At 40.8% G+C, this 20,795-nt stretch overlaps 1 protein-coding gene across 2 annotated transcripts in view; it reads left to right on the top strand.

Moving 5' to 3' along the window:
- The window catches only part of TRIO (trio Rho guanine nucleotide exchange factor), a 254,322-nt gene extending 241,300 nt beyond the window's left edge, over positions 1–13,022 (top strand). The window contains exons 49-57 of one of the 2 annotated variants that reach the window (XM_035318490.1): positions 2,488–2,735; positions 3,538–3,676; positions 4,052–4,079; positions 4,958–5,120; positions 7,623–7,744; positions 7,888–7,966; positions 8,636–8,836; positions 9,519–9,657; positions 10,405–13,022. In XM_035318490.1, coding sequence (XP_035174381.1) covers positions 2,488–2,735; positions 3,538–3,676; positions 4,052–4,079; positions 4,958–5,120; positions 7,623–7,744; positions 7,888–7,966; positions 8,636–8,836; positions 9,519–9,657; positions 10,405–10,947 — 1,662 coding nt within the window. In that variant the 3' untranslated portion in view covers positions 10,948–13,022. Of the gene's footprint in view, positions 1–2,487; positions 2,736–3,537; positions 3,677–4,051; positions 4,080–4,957; positions 5,121–7,622; positions 7,745–7,887; positions 7,967–8,635; positions 8,837–9,518; positions 9,658–10,404 lie in introns of those variants that run through there. The other variant, XM_035318491.1, reaches the window with a different exon arrangement.
- The last annotated feature ends 7,773 nt before the right edge of the window (positions 13,023–20,795 follow it).

Genomic DNA, 20,795 nt, shown 5'->3' with positions numbered 1-20,795 from the left:
ATATGCACGCATGGTTAAGGTTTCTTCATAAGCTTACCTATGCATGGAAAAATTACTCCTAAGAAGAAAAAAATGAGTTGTTCTTGCTAGATTTTCAGGAATATGGTAGCAATTTCTTAGATTTTGATAGTATATCCTCTGTAATCCAGTAATTGCAGCCAGTGATGACCAGCAACACTTGCAGTAGGAAAAAAACTCCTGTGCAAGAATCATTACTTCTTTGCAAGGCAAAGGAAGGGCTGTCTTTTCCGTGGTGAGAACAAATTCTGATATAAACACATTCACAAGATAGAAAGTTACTTTGTACTTACCAGACAATTATTTAGTAGATTTATCTGTCCTTGAGAAAGTAAGAAATATTCAGACTTTGAAGTGGTCCTTCAAGACTTAACTATTAAAAAGAGATGTATGCAAGCCAGTCCTGCATACAAATTCCAATGCATGCTAAGAAACAGAATATTCAGTAGTAGTGTATGGTGCAAGGTTTGAGTATAGGTTGATTTTGCTACTTCAGCCTTCCCCTCCTCTTCCCTGTAGGTCTAACAGAAGGAATTAGTAAAAGCAACTTTCTCTGAATGGATGTTTTTTTTCCATCTAGCTAGAAGAATCTATGAATTTGTAATCTTAGTTTAAACAGCGACTGAAAATAAGACCTCTGAATTTTTTAGGTACTACTATTCCCTGTTGGCCAGAAGTATGGAAGGGCCTTGCTAATACAAAAGACCGTGTAGACAGTCCTGAAAGCCAGACAAACTGCTCTTACCACTGGGAGTGTAGCACCTGAAATTAAATATAAATATCCTTTAATAGAGGTACAATCCAGGGGAGATGTTGCTCTCAGGTAGCATTTGCTTCATCATGCTAATAGAGAAAACAAGAAAGGAATTGGAAACCCGAGCACTGATGTGCTGAACATTGTAGGAATGAGTAATCAGAGTTCCCTTCTGAACGCCCTTGTTTCTCAGTGCACCAGTCAGCCAGCACACCCACGAGGAAGCGCAGGCACCAAGAGATGGAGTGACTTGTTCATGGCCATTAGCAGATTGGATGAGAGTGTGGGTTTTGGGGCTCCCAGTGTGCCATGCTCTCAACTGACCCTTGCTGCATCTCAGGAGACAAATATTTGACAGTTTTGAGAAAAAAGGTGACACTTGTAATCCTATGTGTCAAGCTTTCTACGTGCTGCTTGCACAGACGTGATGCTAACACATGGCTATGCTATATAAGCCGTAGTAGCATTCAGCTACAGCTGGGTACTGCTTTCCTTCTTCAGCTCAGTTACTGCTAGGCAATAGCGAGCCCTCCTGATCGCAAACTGAAAGAGTTTGAAGTAAGAACATAGAATCAGAAGTCAGGAAGCCAGATGCACGCACATACATACCTCATGGCATATTGTTAATGGGCCATCCACTTCGTTTTTAACTTGTTTCAAGAAGGAAATCACTTCTTTCAGGGAGCAGGTTGCATAGTCTGATAATAGATTTCACACCCCTATTTATTAAACCTAATATGAGAAATGCATGTATATGGGCAAAAAGAGTCTTAATTTAGTAAGTTACCATGGATTCATGGCCAGGAGAAGGGCTTTTTGGTTTGAAAAGTAGTGTGACTTTTCATGTGCACCTGGTCAGCCATAATTAGCTTTCTGCAAATGCTCGGTGGGAAAACGACCACAACACTCACGAACGCTAGTTGAAAGTTTGTGATAAGCAGCTAACATACAGCTGTCCTAGTCACTAATCATTTAAAAGTGAGATTCCCAGCTTGAGTGGGTCTGTTCTGCCCAAGAAACAAATAATCTAGTATTTCAGTAATTTACCTCATCCTGCGCATTTAAAGGAGCAGGCCCAATCATACAGATTCAAACCAGGGAGAAGCCTTTAATTTTTAAGAGAGATGCTATCAAAAAGCCTGCATTGTTCTTAGGTACCTTGTCACGTTTTGTATGCAGACAGCTGGTGTCTGAGTTCTGACAAATGGTGCTAGGAAAGACTATATGTGTTTTTCATTGTTGGAGTTTCCAGCGTTCACGAGGTGAAGTCTTGATCTGTTACGCACCCATAAGACTTAATGAAAAATTGTTATACGTGATGTAATGTAGCTTTGTCACCTGATAAAGATGAGAGGTTCAGTGTCAGAGCTTGAAAGGAAGACTAGTTGAGATCTCAAGACTAGTTGAGATCCTTCAAAAAATAGAAGAAGTAAAATTAAGTCATCTTTACTAAAAATAAAAGGAATAAATTTCCATGCCTGCTGTATGTAATGGTATTCAAAGATCAAACTAATTTATACAGGATAAATAGATACAAGGAGCTCTGCAAGAGAAATCTGATTTCTTTTCTTTGCCTACAGCTTAATCTATGTGTATTATGCAGGTCATGGTTGAAATGTAGCAGGCCAAGAGCAGCCTTTCTCCTTTAAATCAAACTTTAAACTTGATTCTCTTTTTTTTTGCCTCTTCTTTGTGCTTCCGGTTGACACTTGCAGAGTGAAAGTAGCAGCAGTAGCAATATCTCCACCATGCTGGTGACACACGATTACACGGCAGTGAAGGAGGATGAGATAAATGTCTACCAAGGAGAGGTCGTGCAGATTCTAGCCAGCAACCAACAGAACATGTTTTTGGTGTTCAGAGCCGCCACTGATCAGTGCCCCGCAGCCGAGGGCTGGATTCCCGGCTATGTCTTGGGGCATACCAGTGCAGTCATCATTGACAACCCTGATGGAACCATCAAGTGAGTGCCTGGGTGTGAGTAGAAGGGGGAGGAGGGAGAAAACCTTCCAATTTAGACAATTTGAAACTTATAAACTGAAAGTTGAAGTTATCTTTGAGAAATACATGAACATCCAACAGATTGAGTACATGTGACGTCTCTTAGCAAAATTACTAAAAAATAAAAAGTGGTAAGAAAGAACCTAGAAGCATGTATTCTTTATCAAAATGTGCAATTTTCTAGGAAAAGAAGATTAATAATACCTCACTTAAGAGAAACAACAGTTACTAGCTTATTCAATAGGATGAGTTGCCAGGTTAGACTTCTTTGTGTAGGAAAACCATCGTAATGTTTGCACCAAGTGAAATGAGATTTCAGAGTTCCTGGATTTAAACCTTGAGCCACAAACCTATTTAAAATGACTGGTGGTGCTAAAAAGATCTCTCTCAACTCTACTATGGTGGATCTAATATCATAACCGCATTCTTAGCAGTTTTATGTAAAGCTCTTAAAGGCTGTATTTGAGATGGATTTTGTGCTGTTTGCTGCTCAGGTTGATTGACAATTTGTATTTTCATATGGAACGTTTACGATTGCAGCAAAGATTTCAAGAAATACTGAACTACAGACTAATCTTAATAGCTTGCTTACAGTTTTAACCAAAGATAGCATCTCTTATGGAATGCATTTCATTTCCATATGCTTTAATACAATGAAATAACGTTCTGGCATACTTTTCCAATGTCATCTGAAGCTAGAGATTATAACACATAATTGAGAGTTTTAAAAGAAAATTTATCAAAGCTTCCTGTTCCACATTCAGGAAGTCAACATCTTGGCACACAGCACTCCGTTTAAGGAAGAAATCTGAGAAAAAAGATAAAGACGGCAAAAGGGAAGGCAAGCTAGAAAATGGTTACCGCAAATCCCGAGAAGGACTTGCCAACAAGGTTTCTGTAAAGGTAAATGTTACAAAGATGTAGTAGTTTTCAAAAGGAGTTGTGTTGGAATTTCTTTAAAAGTTGCTTTAGTTCTAGCTTGTGATAGGATTTCAAGTGAAGGAATTGGAAACAACAGTGGTTCAAACAACAGTGGCCCTAATGGAAAATGTTTATAAAATCTCAAAACAAGACGATAGGATTTTTGAACCTACAGGCATGATACTGCATATTGACACTGCAGAAAAAGTAGAGTGGTACAGAAAATCTGATATTCAAATGTTTATTGGACCTTTGTGGGTACAATTAACTTCTGTCGATCACTGTGCTTTATTTTCTATAATTTTTACTTTATTATACACTTATAAGGACACTAATTCTTTGATTTATCCTTTCCAGCTTCTCAACCCCAATTACATTTATGATGGTAAGTTGTTTTAATCTTTAAAAGTCAAAGTAAACATAATTTGATTAAAGTACGATTTATTTTGTTTGAACTTGCTTGACATGAATTACATCAGGAATTAGTGTTTTCTGTAAAATACACGTAGCCTCATTTTGGACAGGAGAGGCAGTTAGTGAAATGACTTTTTTTTAAAAAAAAAAAAAAAAGATGAAAGGAAGATGTTTTTGTTTACATGTCCAAAACAATGTAAAACACAAGGATCATACGATATGTTGCTCAGAAATATTTGTACTGGTGCATGTGCACTGAGACTGCATGGAAGTTGGGCACTGCTGAATTTGCAAAATAAGAAGGTCAAGAGTTGGAGACCTCTGCTGCTTCATTTTTCACCTTGCATCCTAGGAAATGTGCAGGGTCTCTCCAGTGCAGAGGCTGATCAGGAGAAAAATAGTGGCACTCTGGAGTAAGAGCCAAACTTCTTGAGTTTCACCTGTGAGCACAAAGGGAAACCACTTCACTGCCTCAATAGAGAAGGTGTTTTGTGTTTCCTTCTGCAAACACAGCTGGATATAAAGATGTCCTAGCTGAGCACATCCTTAAATATTTTTTACTTCTGGGTTTGTTTAGCTGAGTTGACCCAGAATGTTTGGTTCACTGTGGTAAATTTCAGGGTTATCCATAGCATTTCAGTAGTGTCATGTCCAAGTTCATGCAGAGAAAAAGTATTAGCTCTACAGAGCCCCAGCAAGTGCCCTAAATGTGGACATGCTCCAAGGGTAGAGGGATAGATAAACCTTGGAAACTCTAAGTACAACATACTTTGTCTAATAGAAGAGTGAAATAGAAAAGCAAATTGATGAACTTCAATTGATCTAATGCTATTAAAATTCTTCTTCCAGTTCCCCCGGAGTTTATAATACCATTGAGTGAGGTTACATGTGAGACAGGAGAGACCATCGTGCTTAGGTGTAAAGTCTGTGGTCGCCCCAAGGCTTCAGTTACTTGGAAGGGTCCTGATCATAACACACTGAGCAATGACGGTCATCACAGTATTTCGTACAGGTACAGTAGTTCGTGTAGTGTATCTCTGTCTTAAAAGGGAACATCATTGTAAAATACCTCAGTGGCTTATTTGTTTTGATGTTTTTGGTGTATTGTCCTTAATTATATCCTCTTTTTCCTCCTAGCATTGAGCATCCAAAAAATAAACAAAACTTAACTCATGATGATACTCTGATTCCCCATAGAAAGATTCCACTGATAGCAATTCAATATTCAACTTGCTGCTGTCACATAAATTTCCAGGTGTTAGTGGCAAGAAGATACAAAGCTGGTCTTGATGGATAAAACCCCAGTGTCAGAAGGCTACTTTAATCTTACAGGACTCATTAATATTTAGCTAACCCTTGTACTTGTGTCAAAGTTGGCTAATGAATTTTCCATCCCTGGGTTGTAGTTGGTTCCCCCTCAGTTGAGCCAGCATAGCAGTTTCTGTTGGACAGTGCTGTTAACAGTATCACTGAGGTGATTTGTGATAATCAGACTTCTCTTCACCTGGGGAAAGGTGGTACACTTCTAATCTGGATCCTGGATCACTTGTTCCTGGATCCAGGAAGAGCAAAACATGAAGGAACAGGAACTGCTGAAGCTGTTGTATTTCATGGCCTTGGCGAAGGATAGCTTTCGGCTTCAATACATAAAGATGGGATTGTCCTCCGACAGGAATACTTCACTGCTGGGATTTTCTGGAAATGTTGTTTAACTTCATCTGAGTATGGCTGGGGGTACCCTAATGTCATACTCAGTTGATTTTTAAAAACAAGACAATTCAGCTGGTATTTCTCATTAGCTACTGCAGAAGACACCATGGTTCTGTCACGCTGACCCAGTGCTAGAACTAGAGCAGCATGCCATGGCATTCCAGTTCTGTGACATGCCACATTGCCAATCCTCTCTTTTCATTAGTAGCATACATCATTTTAGGGGCAAATGACTGCTTTTGGAATGATCATGACAGTTACTCAGCGAAGAAAAGCCTCTGGTTCATATTAACACTGCGGTGCTACTGTCTTCATTGTCGAAGCGTAGAAACAAATGTCTTTGTCATAGCTTTGCTGTGATAGAAATGAACAGACTTAACTGGGAATTCAAACAGCTGAATAATAACAAATATTACTGCATTTTGGAACGTGAAGCTACCTGTTAGAAAAGGTTTTTTTTTCATTTATTTTATCATTAATTTACTGAAAGTATTTAGAGAGGCACTTCAGTGTGAAGAAATGTCTTGTTTATGAATTATGTTCTCACTTTAGAATGAAGTTTTTTTTGTGAAACCTTTCCTCCTTAATAGCTATATTAGAGGATGTATGATACTGCCCAATGCATATGCAAACTTGATAGCATGTTACGTTGTTCTTTATGTCCCACCGTAGCTGCTTTTTCCTTTTCACCTGGTATAACTTTTGTTATGGGGAGACAGGGACATTGTGGCAGCTGTGCTATTGTATCCAGGACCATTGTGAGACAGGAGTAAGAGCTAGATTCACTAGAATTATCTCACAGGGATCTTTTACTGTTGCAGAATCTTAACCAGTAAATCATACTGGCTGTGGCTGGCAGAGTTCTGGAAATACTAGTAAAGAAATGTTTTTTGAGCTGGGGGAGGAAAGTCATCTTCCTGTGTTCCTAAAATTTACGTTGTTTTCCCCTGAAATTAAATGGCAGAATAAAGATAGAGGCAAACAGCTTTTGTTTTAGTTACTTGAATGACTTGAAGTAACTGTGGTGGATCCAAAGGCAAACAATAAGAACGATGGAAAATCTTGAAAATATGCCATGTTGTGAAAGAATAGCACAATGTTTTGAGCCTAGAGGTGAAAAGCATAGGCAAGATATGACAAGTGTTCACATTTACATAGGAGACTTAAACAAATAGAATTATTTACTGTTCCTGTCTATGGTAGATGGACGGGACTATACTAGACATGAATTGCACAGAGGAAGATTAAGGCAGACATTTGAAGACAAACCATCAAATAGGAAGGGCAGTTAAGCAACAAAAAAGCTTAAGGAAAAGTTTGTAGATTTTTTCTCCTATCTTACATAGCTTATTGCTGTCTCTCCCGCAGCTGAGGGAAAACTTGCAAAGGCTTCCAGAGTTTCCTCATACTCCCAGATTCTGAGGTCCCTGAAGTCACAGTATGGTGTACCTTTTGTACTGAAGGTGGAGCCCACACCTACAAGGGATGAATCCTCTGAAAGTACAAACATTAAACCAGCTTCTATATGACTCTAGGGAGTCAGTGAGGATTTTTTTTTATTATATATATAAAAAAAAAAAAAACACTGTTGTCTGCAGGATGTTCCATGATAATTTGTACACACAAAATGCTTGGATTCTGCTAGACACTCCTGAAATGGCAGGAACAGGGTTAAAGTTGTCAATAGAGTATAGGGGCTGGGCAATAAGAAATATTAACATTATCACTCTCACTTTGTCTAATCTTCATAGTTTAAGGTCTGTAAACTGAATACAATATTTATGGATGCCATTGTGTTTCCCAGTGACTTAGGAGAGGCTTCCCTGAAAATCATTGGCGTCACTGCAGAAGACGATGGTATCTATACGTGTATAGCTGCAAACGATATGGGTTCGGTTTCATCTTCCGCCAGTCTACGAGTTTTAGGTAGGGCCTGTCTCTTTGCTCTTTTCTTCATGATTACATTCAAATCCCATTACCCAATTTGATAACTACAACCATTTAGTTCTAAGGAGGATCTGACTATATTAAAAGTTGCCTTTACTATCCTTCTCTTTTTTCTTTCGTAGGTCCTGGAAGTGATGGAATCATGGTAATCTGGAAAGACAACTTTGATTCCCTCTACAGTGAAGTGGCTGAGCTTGGCAGGTGCGTTTTGTATGCTGGTGTCAACATACGAACTTCTCATTCAAGAAATTGAATTGTCATTGAAAAATACTTATATGATCCTAAAAGGACAGAATTATATTGAGCTAAATAAAAATGAGGAAGCCAAAATCTTACTCTCACTAGATGGCACTGCATAAACAAAACATACTTCGTCTGATTTGGTATCATAGATTCACAGACGAGTGGTCAAGTATTTTGGAAAGCTACAGTCCTTTTTTTTCTTTTTTTTTTTTTAGCATGCCTTACTGATGCTGCTTCTACAGCGAAGCACTCCAAAACTTTATATAGGATATAAAAAATCAAAGCCAGAAAAGATCTGAAAATGAGCAAAATGTGAAATAGCTCATGCAGAATATACATTCGTCTGCCTTATAGGATGGACCTTCAAAAGCTGCTTACCACTCAGATAGACTTGAGTTCTTTGCAAATGCGATAAAAAAGATCTCTTTTCTGCAGCTAATTATTTTTACAGGCATATTTTGTAGAAGGTGCATGGACTTCTAGATCTTGTTTATGGCCAGAACTATTCTGCAAGGATATCTTACTGGAGATCTCAAATTGATTGGTATCTCCCAGAATCTTTGAAGACATAAGCATTTCCTTAGTGCAAGTTTTGGTTAATCCTTTCCTTTCAATATTGTATTCCAGGGGCAGATTTTCTGTCGTTAAGAAGTGTGACCAGAAGGGAACCAAGCGAGCAGTAGCCACTAAGTTTGTGAATAAGAAGTTGATGAAGCGAGACCAGGTTACCCATGAACTTGGAGTCATGCAGAATCTCCAGCATCCCCAGCTCATTGGCCTTCTCGATACCTTTGAGACCTCCACCAACTACATACTAGTATTAGAAATGTGTGTAAAATGCAATCTATACAGCTGACTTTCTAGGGCGTTTGTAGTGGTTTATGAATAAGAAACATTAAGATTTCAGGGAAGTCGGACAACAGCTAAGCAAAATACTGCAGTTCTCTAATACTGTAACTAAAACATCACGTTTAATAATAAACTTGGGAGGAAACAAGTTGGTATATAAAACTGATATGTAGGTTATCTTAGGCTGGAGTTCCAGAAATGATTTTATGTCAATCAGTTGCAGAAGCAAATTAGGAATGTTGTGATCTGGTAGCTTGATGTCAGCTCTTCCCTTTGTATCCTAGTCTTAGGTCTAGGTTTTGAAGGCTATATTAATTCCCATAGCCTAATGGCAGGACACATCTGATCTTTCGGTCTGGATAGCACACTGTATTTCTTCCTTTCTTTCCTTGCCTTCACCCTATTTTAGGTGCAAGTGAGCTGTAAATGACATAGAACATTTCCACTGGCAGGCAGAAAAGTATATGATAGGGCAACTCAAGCCAGACATCAGAAACAGTGATTACTTCATGAAATTGTGGTTGTTAAGGGGCACTTGCTATGAAATGTTTCTATTAATATAACTTTCAAAACTGATTGTATGGTGTGGGCTTTTTTTTCTTTTAGTTCTCGTATATAGTATTAAAATGTAAATGTTTTAAGACCTGTAACCTTCCCACAGGGCTGACCAAGGTCGCCTTCTAGACTACGTCGTGCGATGGGGAAACCTCACTGAGGGGAAAATCAGACTCTACCTGGGAGAGATTCTGGAAGCTGTGCAGTATCTTCACAACTGCAGAATAGCACATTTGGACCTAAAGGTAAGGAGTGAATGGAATTTCCAGCAGTGTGCGCCGTTCCAGGCGTAAAAACTTCCTTCTAGGAAACTGGCAGCTGTATGAAGGGGGCTGGGGCGGGGGGTGGAGGAACACTATCCGCAGATGCTTTAGATCACTCATAGCCATCAGAGCAGAAGCTTTGAATTCCCTGTGCTTTCCTCTTAAAGCTTGCTGGCCATTTCCTTTGTGCTGGAAATAATTGCTGTCAAGCACAGTTGTTTTGTTTTGGTTTTTAATATATATTTATTTTATTTCTCCCAGTGAAACTTGCAGAAGTTCAAATGCAGGGTTTTTGTTCGCTCTCTGTCATAAAGCAAATAGAGTAATTATTTATCCACCCTCTATTTATAATTGCTGTACTTTAAGATTAAGTTCCCAAACACAGTTTTCTGTGCAATTTTGCAGAGCTGTTATTGCAAACACTTGCAGTCTTATCTGGCAGAGCTATATTTCCTGCAAAAATTAAAATGCCAGCAGCTAAAGCACATTAATGGCACACTTTAGTTGGCAAGAGAGTGCCTGCCAGCCAGTCTGGGGAAAGGACAGGTAGGACTGCCTAGGAGCTCTGCAGAGCTGCCTGCAGCGGTGATCCTCATCACTGGCAGCTGTTTGTTACTTTCTTGAGCTAACAGCGCAGGCTAGGAAACAGTAATTTTGGAGCGCCAAATGTGTGTTGGATTGACTTGAACAAATGTGTTGTTTTTTTTCTTTTGCTTTTATGTTTTCTAGCCTGAAAATATTTTGGTGGACCAGAGTTCCTCTAAGCCAACAATAAAACTGGCTGACTTTGGAGACGCGGTCCAGCTCAATACCACGTATTACATCCACCAGTTACTTGGAAACCCAGAGTTTGCAGCTCCTGAAATTATTCTCGGAAATCCTGTTTCCCTCACTTCAGATGTTTGGAGCATTGGAGTGCTCACATATGTCCTTCTTAGTGGCGTCTCTCCTTTCCTGGATGAAAGTGTAGAGGAAACTTGCCTGAATATTTGCCGCTTAGACTTTAGTTTCCCAGATGACTACTTCAAAGGAGTTAGCCAGAAGGCCAAAGATTTTGTATGCTTCCTGCTTCAGGATGATCCAGCTAAGCGTCCCTCGGCTGCACTGGCCCTCCAGGAGCAATGGCTGCAGCTGGGGAATAGCAAAAGCGCTGACAGCATTGACATATCCAGACTGACTTCGTTCATTGAGCGGCGAAAACACCAGAATGATGTTCGACCCATCCGTAGCATTAAAAACTTCTTACAGAGCAGGCTCTTGCCAAGAGTTTGACCTTGCTTGAAGTTCTCTCTCATTCTCTTTCACCTGCCAATCAGACTGGAGATAGACTCCTCCTGCCAATCAATCAGACTGGAGATAGACTCCTCCTGCCAATCAGCTGTTGACTTGAATTTTGAGGAAAGCAAACCCCGAGCCAACCAGCTGCTAGCGAATGTTCGTGTGCAAACGCATTCCAAGGGGACCACGCGAGGTGGCGCGTGGGACTTGCGATGCAGACTTCACTGGGGTGGAGGACGATAGCACTGTACTCTGCAAAAAGCAGTCACGAGTGATACAGTAACAGTATTTTATTCAGGTTTCTGCAAAAAAATAGTTTTTTTAATAAACAAGAGTTGAATTTTGCAAGTGAACTTAACTACCGTTTTCAAGATTTATTCAAGGAAGAAATGCCTATGTTCAAAGCACTGGTGTTACACAAAAATGAAATCACGCCTGGAGAAGACTCACCAAAATGGCTGCCCGTTGATAAGGCTTCCATTTGTAACATCTGGTTTTCACTTGGTCCTAGAGCTTTCCAGTTGCCTCGCCTGTATGTATCTCACGTAGCAGTGCACTGAGATCAGACTCTGCTTTTAAGTGCATCCAACCTCAAAGTTTTTGCATACAAATAGAATGAATCGTTTTGCTCTGATAAAATGTAGGCCTTACTTGTATATAGACTGTTACCTGCCTTCGGTCTGTAATTTTTTTCCCTCCTCATCCTTTTTTCCCCCCTCCTTCCTAAATGGTGGTATACCACTGTGCGGGTCTCCAGTTTGGGTCAGCGTTCGCTGTCCCGTTTGGAAAGGACGTCCGGTTGGTGCCCAGCTTGCCAACCCGGTTGTCAAGCAGTATACAGCAGGATGAAATACTGTAAATGCACTCATTTGGGATTTTGTTTTATTTCATATCATGTGCAATGTTGTGGCTTTAACATTTTATGCAACTATTTATGAGGACCTCTGTTGTAACTGTAATAAATATATAGAAAAAGCACATACTTAGTACGGCGAGCTTTATGGTTTTGTTTGTGTGTTTGGGGGTTCTGGGAGGGCAGGGGAGGGTGTGTTGAACCACACTGTCATTATTAGTTTAAGATGAGGGTTAGCATAGAGTTTAGTCAAGACTAGTCAGTTTTAAGGATTGTTTAAAAGAGAGAGAGAGAGATTCGTATCCCAAATCTCAAACCGGTTAAGAAATAGGGTGACACTTTTTAAAATTTATTATTCTATTCAAAATGCCAAAGTATGACTTTCCCAAAATCAGTCTCAACACTTGCTACTTTTTAAGAATTTTCAAAGCTGTTTACTTCTTTCTGTGAAATGAACAAATGACTTTTGTGCTCTGGTGAAGAATACATTCAAAAAGTAGTGGTCAGATGGTGAGAGTCTGACACGTAATGTAATTGTCTTAGTAACTGTTTTTAAGGTTGAAGTAATATTAACGTGAGCTATTTAAGAAGACAGAGATGGTTTTCTGTGCGTCACTGAGTTCATATGGGTGTGTCGTCATCTATGTTTGTGTGAAATGCCATGTTTAAAGAAACCAAGCCGACATCCCACAATAGTTAGATATATGGGTCTTAAGCCATAACCTAGCTTGGGTTAGTTTTGAGCTTTGCGGCTTCCACTGTATTCTATTTATTCCTTTTTTTTTTTTTTTTTTTTGTAAAGTTGTACAGAAACTTTTTAAAAGAAAACAACTGACTTCAAAACTGGATGTGTATTCGTACCAACCTCATATCATTATGTTTGTGTATTATTTTCCTTTATTGTTTTAGTTAAATTTTTGCTTTATTTTGCATGTATATTTCTTTGTACAGTGACGTTACATGTTTACACAGTATGACGTGATGTAAATACTTTATTTTGCCATCAGTCATTTTGAAAAAAATTAAACATATTTGACATATTTGTCTGATCTCTTGCTTTAAGGAGTTTGAAAGTAGGTTTGGTTATATTTTAATTTGGCTCTGTATTGGAAAAAAAAAAAAAAGTGCATTGTTTTATTGCCATAGAATTCATTTTAATTTGCAATGATGTATCTTTATTTCATGCCTTACAAAATAATATTTGCCTTTGCTCTAAGTGTTGAGTGCTTTGTAGTGTCCTGATTGCTTTTATATAAAACATGCCTAACGCTCTAACTGTGGAAATTCATTACAGTCTTTATTAGCTAGTAAATTCTGATCTGCAGAGTTTTCTTCCAGATGTTCCCAATTAAAGACCAAAGGATTATAATTTGGTTTAATGTTAAACCAGGCAACAGATTTCCCACATCTTCATAATGAATCTGGAAGGCCTCAAAGGAAAAGTTTCTTTCATCCATAAAGATTTGGGTTCTCTGCTCACATCCTATAAGGGATGAAGCAGGAAGGTTTTTCATTTCGTGTATTTAGCACTCTCCCTTCTCTGTTAACACATTTGCAACTTGAAGTCCAAGGTCAAGCAACAGTGCAGATTGGTTTTGCTTATCAATGCGTGGTATACATGACTTACACTTTTTTTTTCTGCTGTTACGTGTCAGTGATGAAACTGCTCCTTCATACCTCACAATTTACAACTGAGACAGAAAATGGAGAGAGACAATTTACATTGAGACAGAGAATATTTAGGGAAGATGTACTGCCAAGCATGAGCCGCTGGAAGCTTTTTCCATGGCAAGGAAATAAATGGCAGCGTGTTGTGTAGGAGGATTTGTATCCTTGAGTTCCCTAAAATACTTCTTTCTTGACTGAAAATACACCAAGCAGGGGAGAAGTTACCCTGGTGGCATACCCAAGAGAAATAACATGCTTGTAGGTGTTTCCAGTAGGAGGGAAGCGTCCCCCTCAGGGCTATGGAACTTGTAATCACTTGTGAACCAGAGTGCACTATTTCTGCCACCAATTTGAGAGCCCTGTTACTTGGGAAAGCTAACATCTTCTAGCAAAGCGGGGGTTGCACTAAACTTACCCAGTTGTTATGCCGCTGGTAAGCAGAGAAGCTGGCTAGGAAGCGTTTCTGTGGTGGGGGAAGCAGTCGGCACTGCCTTACCTGTCACATTCCTGCCTGTGCTCATGCGTAGGATTGGAGGGCCTGGCTTTTGTTTCACTGAGTACAGATGTCACTTAGTATAAGCTGTCCTCATCCTCAGGTGGGACTGTTGATCTTACAATGAAGAGAAGAGAGATTAGTGGCTGGCTGTTTCTCCAGATCCAATGGCCTGTTCAGGCCAGGGCACAACAGATCCTCCAGAACGGCACAGCGAAGGCATTTGGCTTCCTGCAAAGATTTCAGTACCTGTGCAAATCTGGCTGGTGGTGTTAGGTGCCTGAAAATGTAATGGGATGTTCTTTATGTGTAATGTACTTCATGATATTGTCAGAAAGCATTAGAACCCTGCTGCTGAGGCAGTCAGGATAGGACTCCGTGCAAAAGGTGGGCTGAGGAGTGAGAAATGAATGTAAGCAAGGACACAAACAAGGGCTGACCCAAGTTTAAGCCCCAGGGTTCCCAAAATCTTGAAAGAAACAAGGGAATATATTTGATCAGCAAGTGCAGATAGTGAAATGTATGAGGAGCTGGTATTCAGGAAAGTATTTGGACAGCCACTCTTTGCTACAAACAGCTCTGAATTTGTGTTTTAGGGATAAATGCAAGGAGTGTTGTCACCTCTCATCCAGTCCAGAAGATGAGCTAAGCTTTATGTACCTTCCCCATTTGTGTATAGACTTAGTGTATGTGCATGTGATTAATTTCTCTGCTATGGGCCTCCATTTGCATGTGGAGGTAGGTAAAAACAAACACAATCTGTTTCTGAATTTGTTTAAACCACCTCTAGACACTGTGGTGGTTTTGACAGAACCAGTGCTTTATCCCTAAGGCAAACAGCTTCTGAATATTTTGCTGCAATTGGATGCTGGTGGAAGTTACATTAGTAGAGCACGTGTGTGTAGCGGCAGAGGCTGTACTTTCAGCACTACTTGCACATTCGCAATGGCCCAAGCAGCCAAGACAAGGGACTTTTTCTGTGCACCATAGTGCAAGAGCGTGGTGATCTCTCATCACTGCAGAGGAGCTGGTGCCCACTGTTCTCTCTCCTTCCTGGCAAGCCCACTCGCTTGCCCAGCACCTCAGGATTCCCGTGCCTGGCAGCCACCTCAGCATTTCTTGAAGAAATGCGCCCGCTGGTCCTCTGTGCCGTGCTGTAACACTGAGCTACAAGGGTAAGATATCCCATTTTGATGCTTCTATGAGCCATCAACATCCACAGGAGCTAAGAGCCAGATGTGTAGGAACAGGAGAACGTGCGCCCTTCATGATGTCTTTGTCTTCAAAATAGGAATGCGTCTCATCTTCTCTGGTTCACTTCCCTTAGCCTTACACAAAAAGCCTCAGCGAAACAAGGAGCAGGGGGAAAGCTGGAGTTACTGAGAGCAGCCTATTCTTCTGTTCTAGTAATGTGAGGAGAGCCAGCACACAGCCTGCTAATAATAAGCTCTCATCAGCCATTTTATGCTTTCCAATAATAATAATAAAAAAAAAATAAAACATTAAAAAAGCTGTTATGAACTTATTAGTATGAGAGTATTAGAGAAAAGCCCCACTTTTCTAGCTTTCCACACAGGATATAGCTCAAAGTAATGAAATACGGTGATGTTTGAGGTTAGTTTTTTTTTTTAAAAAAAAAAAAAAAAAAAAAAAAAAAAAAAAAAAAACACCTGTTTGAGCTATCTTCAGGAAAGATATATTTTCATTACCTAGCTCTCAAGAGCAGTAATCCAAAAGCTGTTTAGCTGTTTTCTTAATGTATTAACGTGTGCAGTCTCCTCTTGACTGCTGGAGGTACTTTTCATCCTCATTCTCGGAGGAAACGTGCACGAGGTACTTGAGACTGCACCGATGGCAGTAGACGAAGCTTCAGAGTCTCTTGTTATGCCTGTAGTAGTGTATTTTTTCTCATTGCTCCAAGCTTCAGGGTTTCTGAGGGAAAATATACTCCATCAAGACCTGAATCTATTGAACTGTAGAAAGGATGAAACCTTAACACCAAAGCAATACTTCAATCTTGTAAATGGTACTTCCAGCCCCTGAAAAACGCCCTGTCCATTAGTACCCCAGTGTATTTCCCTCTGGTCACTTATTCTTTATACATTGTACCAAATGATGTCTTTCCATCTGATGCAAGAAGAGTCCATTAAGGTTACCTAATATCTAATCATTGTTTTGGAATGGCAATAAACCCTTAATATCCATGGCATCTTGTGGCAGTGGGTTCTCTGTTTGAAGAACCCACTGACACCTTTGTTTGATATCTCTGAGGTTTGTTTTGGAGAAGACAATGAGCAGTTCAACTTCCTAAATTCTGTGTCCCACAGACACAGTAAGTCTTCCACCACATGTTTTGTTCGGTCATCTGCTCACCAAGCTAGAGTCCTAGTCTACTTATTCCCTGTGGGAAGCTATTTATCACCTTAATTGCCTTTGCCTGAACCTTTCCAAGTTCCAAGGTGTATTGATGGGAGGGAGCAAAGTTCACACAATGCTCATGATACAGGTGCATGAGTTGCACAGCTACAAAATGGCACTTGGTTCTCTATTTCTTTCCTGAAAATTCCAAATGTTCAACTTGCTTTGACTTCTTTTGAGTTGATACCACTTAGCATATCAAACCTGAGATCGTGTTCCCAAGTTGAGTGGTAATTGTCAGTTTAGAGCCCATGATCACACACGTAAAGCTTGGATCCCCCCCTTTCAGTACATCCTGCATGAATGTTAATTTTTGCTCATCAAATTTCATCAAGCATTTTATTCCCCAGACTAAGCAGAGGTATTACCATGGCTTGGGGTGAGATTGTTCTGGGGGAACTCAGCACAGAGCTATTAAACAAGTAGAAACGGACTGCTGATGGCCTTCATTTTACTCTTCAGATAATCAGCCTAGCTCCCCTGACTTTTTCAAGAACTTCTTTCACAGGAGTCTGTCCTGGCAAGAGTTTTCTTGCCAGCTCCAGGAGCCATTGGACCCGTTTCCTCTCATGCTGTGGGAGGAAACTGTCCAAGCCTACCTTGGACTCCATTGCACTGAGAACTGAATCCAGGTAATCTCTCATTTTGGAAAGAGGGCCTGGAGCTTTGTATTGTTCTTGCCAGGAGTTTATAAATTATTTTGCCATTGTTTTCATTTCCCTGTAACACACTTCTATGTTCAAGTTGCTTCGTAGCTCACACAAAACTTCAGCTTTGGTTTTTGTTCTGCAGAAAATCCAGCCGTTCAGGTCACTCTTCGTACATGGTGGTTGCTACAGCTAAACGATATAAGGATGTGACCCTGGGGAAGTTGTCTTACCGGCTACCTGGCGGTTTCACAGCCTGCAGCTAGCCTGTCAAGTTAGATCTGCTCTCTTTGCTGAGACCATTCTCCACTGCAATTCAAACAACAGCAATTAAAAATGCCCTTGTCTTTAGATTCAGTACGTCATTTTAGCACATAATCAGTACACGGTTACTTAGCTTCCACGTATGATGCTTCTGTTGCTGCTCAGTAAAAGCCTGAGTTAGTCGGTGGATGTAGAAATTTGTTGCCTGGATCTACCACGCAGTGTGAGGTGAGTATGCAAGCACTCACAGGAGGAAAGAAAATGGTCTATTCACTAGAACTCCAAAGCATGTTCCCCCTACGCATGTTTCTTGCTATTTCTCCAGCTGTCTCACTTCCTGAGGACCGTCAGATGTGAGGAAGCTAAGGGTACGTACAGCCTCTGTGCTGCCAAATTACATCGGCACGCGTAGTTTACAATGTGCTGTAAGAAAGGGTGGCAGGGAACTGTTTATATGACCAAAGAAAGGAAGCCTGCTTTCCTAGGGTTTTGCCTCAGAGTTTAATTACGAGGTAATTAATGAGAAAGAGATTAAAGCTTTTCCAACGTCTGAGACACTCATAACGTGACGCGTAATACTCCTAATACGCTGAGAGGGTCCCTGGTGTCAAAGAGGAGTTTGGTTTACCTGTTCCTTCTTCCACAGAGCACTGGTGCAGCCTGGTGCACCTGGCCACCTAAGTGCATTACCCTGTTCCGCCTAAAGCCTTGGAAAAGCCGGGGTGCTACATCCAATCAAGACAGCCAACAGCTTCAAAAAGTACTGAGGGAGGCCAGGACAGGTGGAGGCTGAAGGGAAATAAAATGAGAGAGAGAGAGAGAGAGAAGTGGAAGACAGCAGGCAAACACACAAAGGAATGAACTGCCATGTCTTGCTGTGGCGCCACGTTTAAAAATGCTTGCCTCCTTAGGAGTAGGAGTGGCCAGCTCTGGTTTTTCTTTAATTGTGAGCCTGATCCCCGCCAGCACGTTGCAGTCTGACCGCTGGAAGAACGGGCCACCTACAGAAACCACGGCTTGCCTGCCGGCACACGTTCTACTTTTTCACGTGGAACTTAACAACAGATGTCTAATTCATGATCTCTCTTTTCCTCTAAATGGCCGTATCACTATTTCCTGCCCCTTTGTGCTAGCTGCCTGCTACTAGGCCGTGGCTGGCGTTGCAGTGTGCTGCCGTCAGCAGTTCAGCTGTGGGAAAGCCATCGCAGGCAACTTCTGGCGTCTTTGGAACAGGGCTGGAGAGCTGCTGCTGAGGATGGCACCACCTGAAGATGGCAGAGAGAAAGACTGGCTTGGAAACGTTCAAATATACAAAACAGTAATCAAAACCTTTGTTCAAAAAAGTATTTCTAGCAATTTCTGAGAAGCTAATGGTCCTAGCGGCAGCAAGATGCACCACACTGAGAATAGGTGGCATCCTTTCAAAATATTCACCGTGCAAGTTGAAAGTGTTCCCCCAGAAGTCTTTGCCTCTTGTCTTGGAAGCTAATATCCCAAAGAGACTGCGGAGATAAAGGTCAGGGAGGGGAAAATATCTTTATTTGGTATTTAATAAAGATATTATAAGCCTCTTTAAGTAAGAATGTTCTGGGATAGTTGGTACGTGGCTGACCATGATTCCTTCTCAGCCTCCAGAGGATTTATGGATGGGTAGGGATGGCATTTGCCTGTGAAAGAGAACATCTGTTCCTGTTTGCATGATGTGACTTTTCCGGTTGTGGTGTGGTAGGGTAAGGAGTGCAAGTACTTGATTAAAGTTGAATCTTCCTCTTGAGTCTGGAATGTTTGGTTTGACAAATAATCAAGACACATATTTTTTTCTGTTAATCAACTTCGGGAGTTGAGAGGGGTAACCTTTCACAAGGCCAAGACACCATCTGTCAGTTAAAAAAAAAAAATAAGGAGGAAATGGTAATGCTTTTTCCATTAGTTCAGATGTGAACTGTTTCTGTACTGAAGTGCTTCACGGAAACTCTTTATCAGCTTTGCAAATCTATTCCTAGATAACCTATTTTTTCTAGTAATCTTGTTTTCATAGTTTTTCATTTCTATCACCCATCAGACCCTGTGTTAGGAAGCAACCATTGCGATTATTGAGATGTGAAGTGACTTAAAAAATAAAAATAAATAAAAAATATTACAATCACACGTGCGTGCTGTGGAATCCAGTGCCGTGAAAGTTGCAGCCTATGTTCTGAAGTGCTTTGTTTTGCTTAGAGCTATCGTCGTCCTATGTAATGCAGGGTTTTATTTTCCATGGCTAACTTTGCTCGATGTCAGGCATTGACTTTTTGCCCAAGTTGGGCGGAGAAGTATCAATTTCTACCATGTTATTTGAGCTTTTCCCTCTGTTATATTTTATAGGTGCAAGAGAAAAGCTTTCCAATTGGACACAGGGGTATTAGATAAGAGCATACCCTGGGTAAATGTTGGAGGTCATCCGCAGTATAAATGTGGGTTGTCTTAACTAAAAGCTGCTCTTGTATTTCTCGATCATGCTGCGGTGCTGTCATGGGGCGCCTGCCACCCTGTCTTACTGCAGCTACTTCTTGTAGTCACTGAGGCTTTTTCTTTTTAACATTCAAGAGTTTCTCCAGCCACTGGACTTGAAAATTATTTTGCTGTGGAGGTGTTGCACTGGAAGGCACTCTCTTTAGCAGGGGCTGCTGTTCTCAGCTTTCTGCTGGAGGACACAATCAATCCCCAGAGCTCTGTCTGTATCTCTCCGGGAAGATCTGCTGGATCCAGTCCCCCGAGATGTCTGTTTGTATTTCTCCCCTTACAAGTTCTTCCTTTCTGTACATAGGGGACCATAAGGGGACACGTCCAAAGTACCCTGTCCTAGAAACAAAGTGCTCAGGTGCTGGAAGAAAATATATGTGATCTATAGGATCCAGCATTTAAACAGGAAGCCATTGTATAAAAATTCACGTGAATTACTGTTGTTTCCTTAAAGACTTCAAGCACGTTGCATGTCCTAGCCTCCTTCTGAGGCGAAAGAGCAGGCATTAGATCTTGTATCTGCCGGAGCAGTGCACATATCTCAGCTTCCTGTTCCTAGCAAGATAGCTGGCTTCGCACTCTGGAGCTCCTGTATCAAAAGTCAAAACCCTTCTAGACATTCACGACAGCGGTGTTTGGCTGAGCAAGGCTTTCGCTGTAGTTAGATGGTGGAGGTGGAAAGGTGGCAGAGTGCTGCAAAGTTAAACCCCAGACTGGTTTCTGACCAGGACAATATGGGGTACGGCAACTGGCTGGAGTGTATTTGCCATGCTGTCAGCCACGTTTAAGCTGCTTTTCTGAAATGTGTCAATTAATTCCAAGAACAAGTCGAATATGGCGTTAGATTTGGAGGGGAGGAAAAACAAAAGCTTTCAAAGGCTATAGGTCTATGTGCAGAGACAGCGGCTGTTCAGCTCGCCAAATCTGCTGCCACCTGCAGCCTTGTCGTTGGCATTTTAGGCCTCCCACTAGTTTGACTACACAAATGTCTCGGCGC

This window comes from Oxyura jamaicensis, chromosome 2, assembly GCF_011077185.1.
Source record: "Oxyura jamaicensis isolate SHBP4307 breed ruddy duck chromosome 2, BPBGC_Ojam_1.0, whole genome shotgun sequence".
Classification (NCBI taxonomy): domain Eukaryota; kingdom Metazoa; phylum Chordata; class Aves; order Anseriformes; family Anatidae; genus Oxyura; species Oxyura jamaicensis.
The sequence above is the reverse complement of the archived record's forward strand: the minus strand, read 5'-3'. Positions and strand labels throughout refer to the sequence as shown.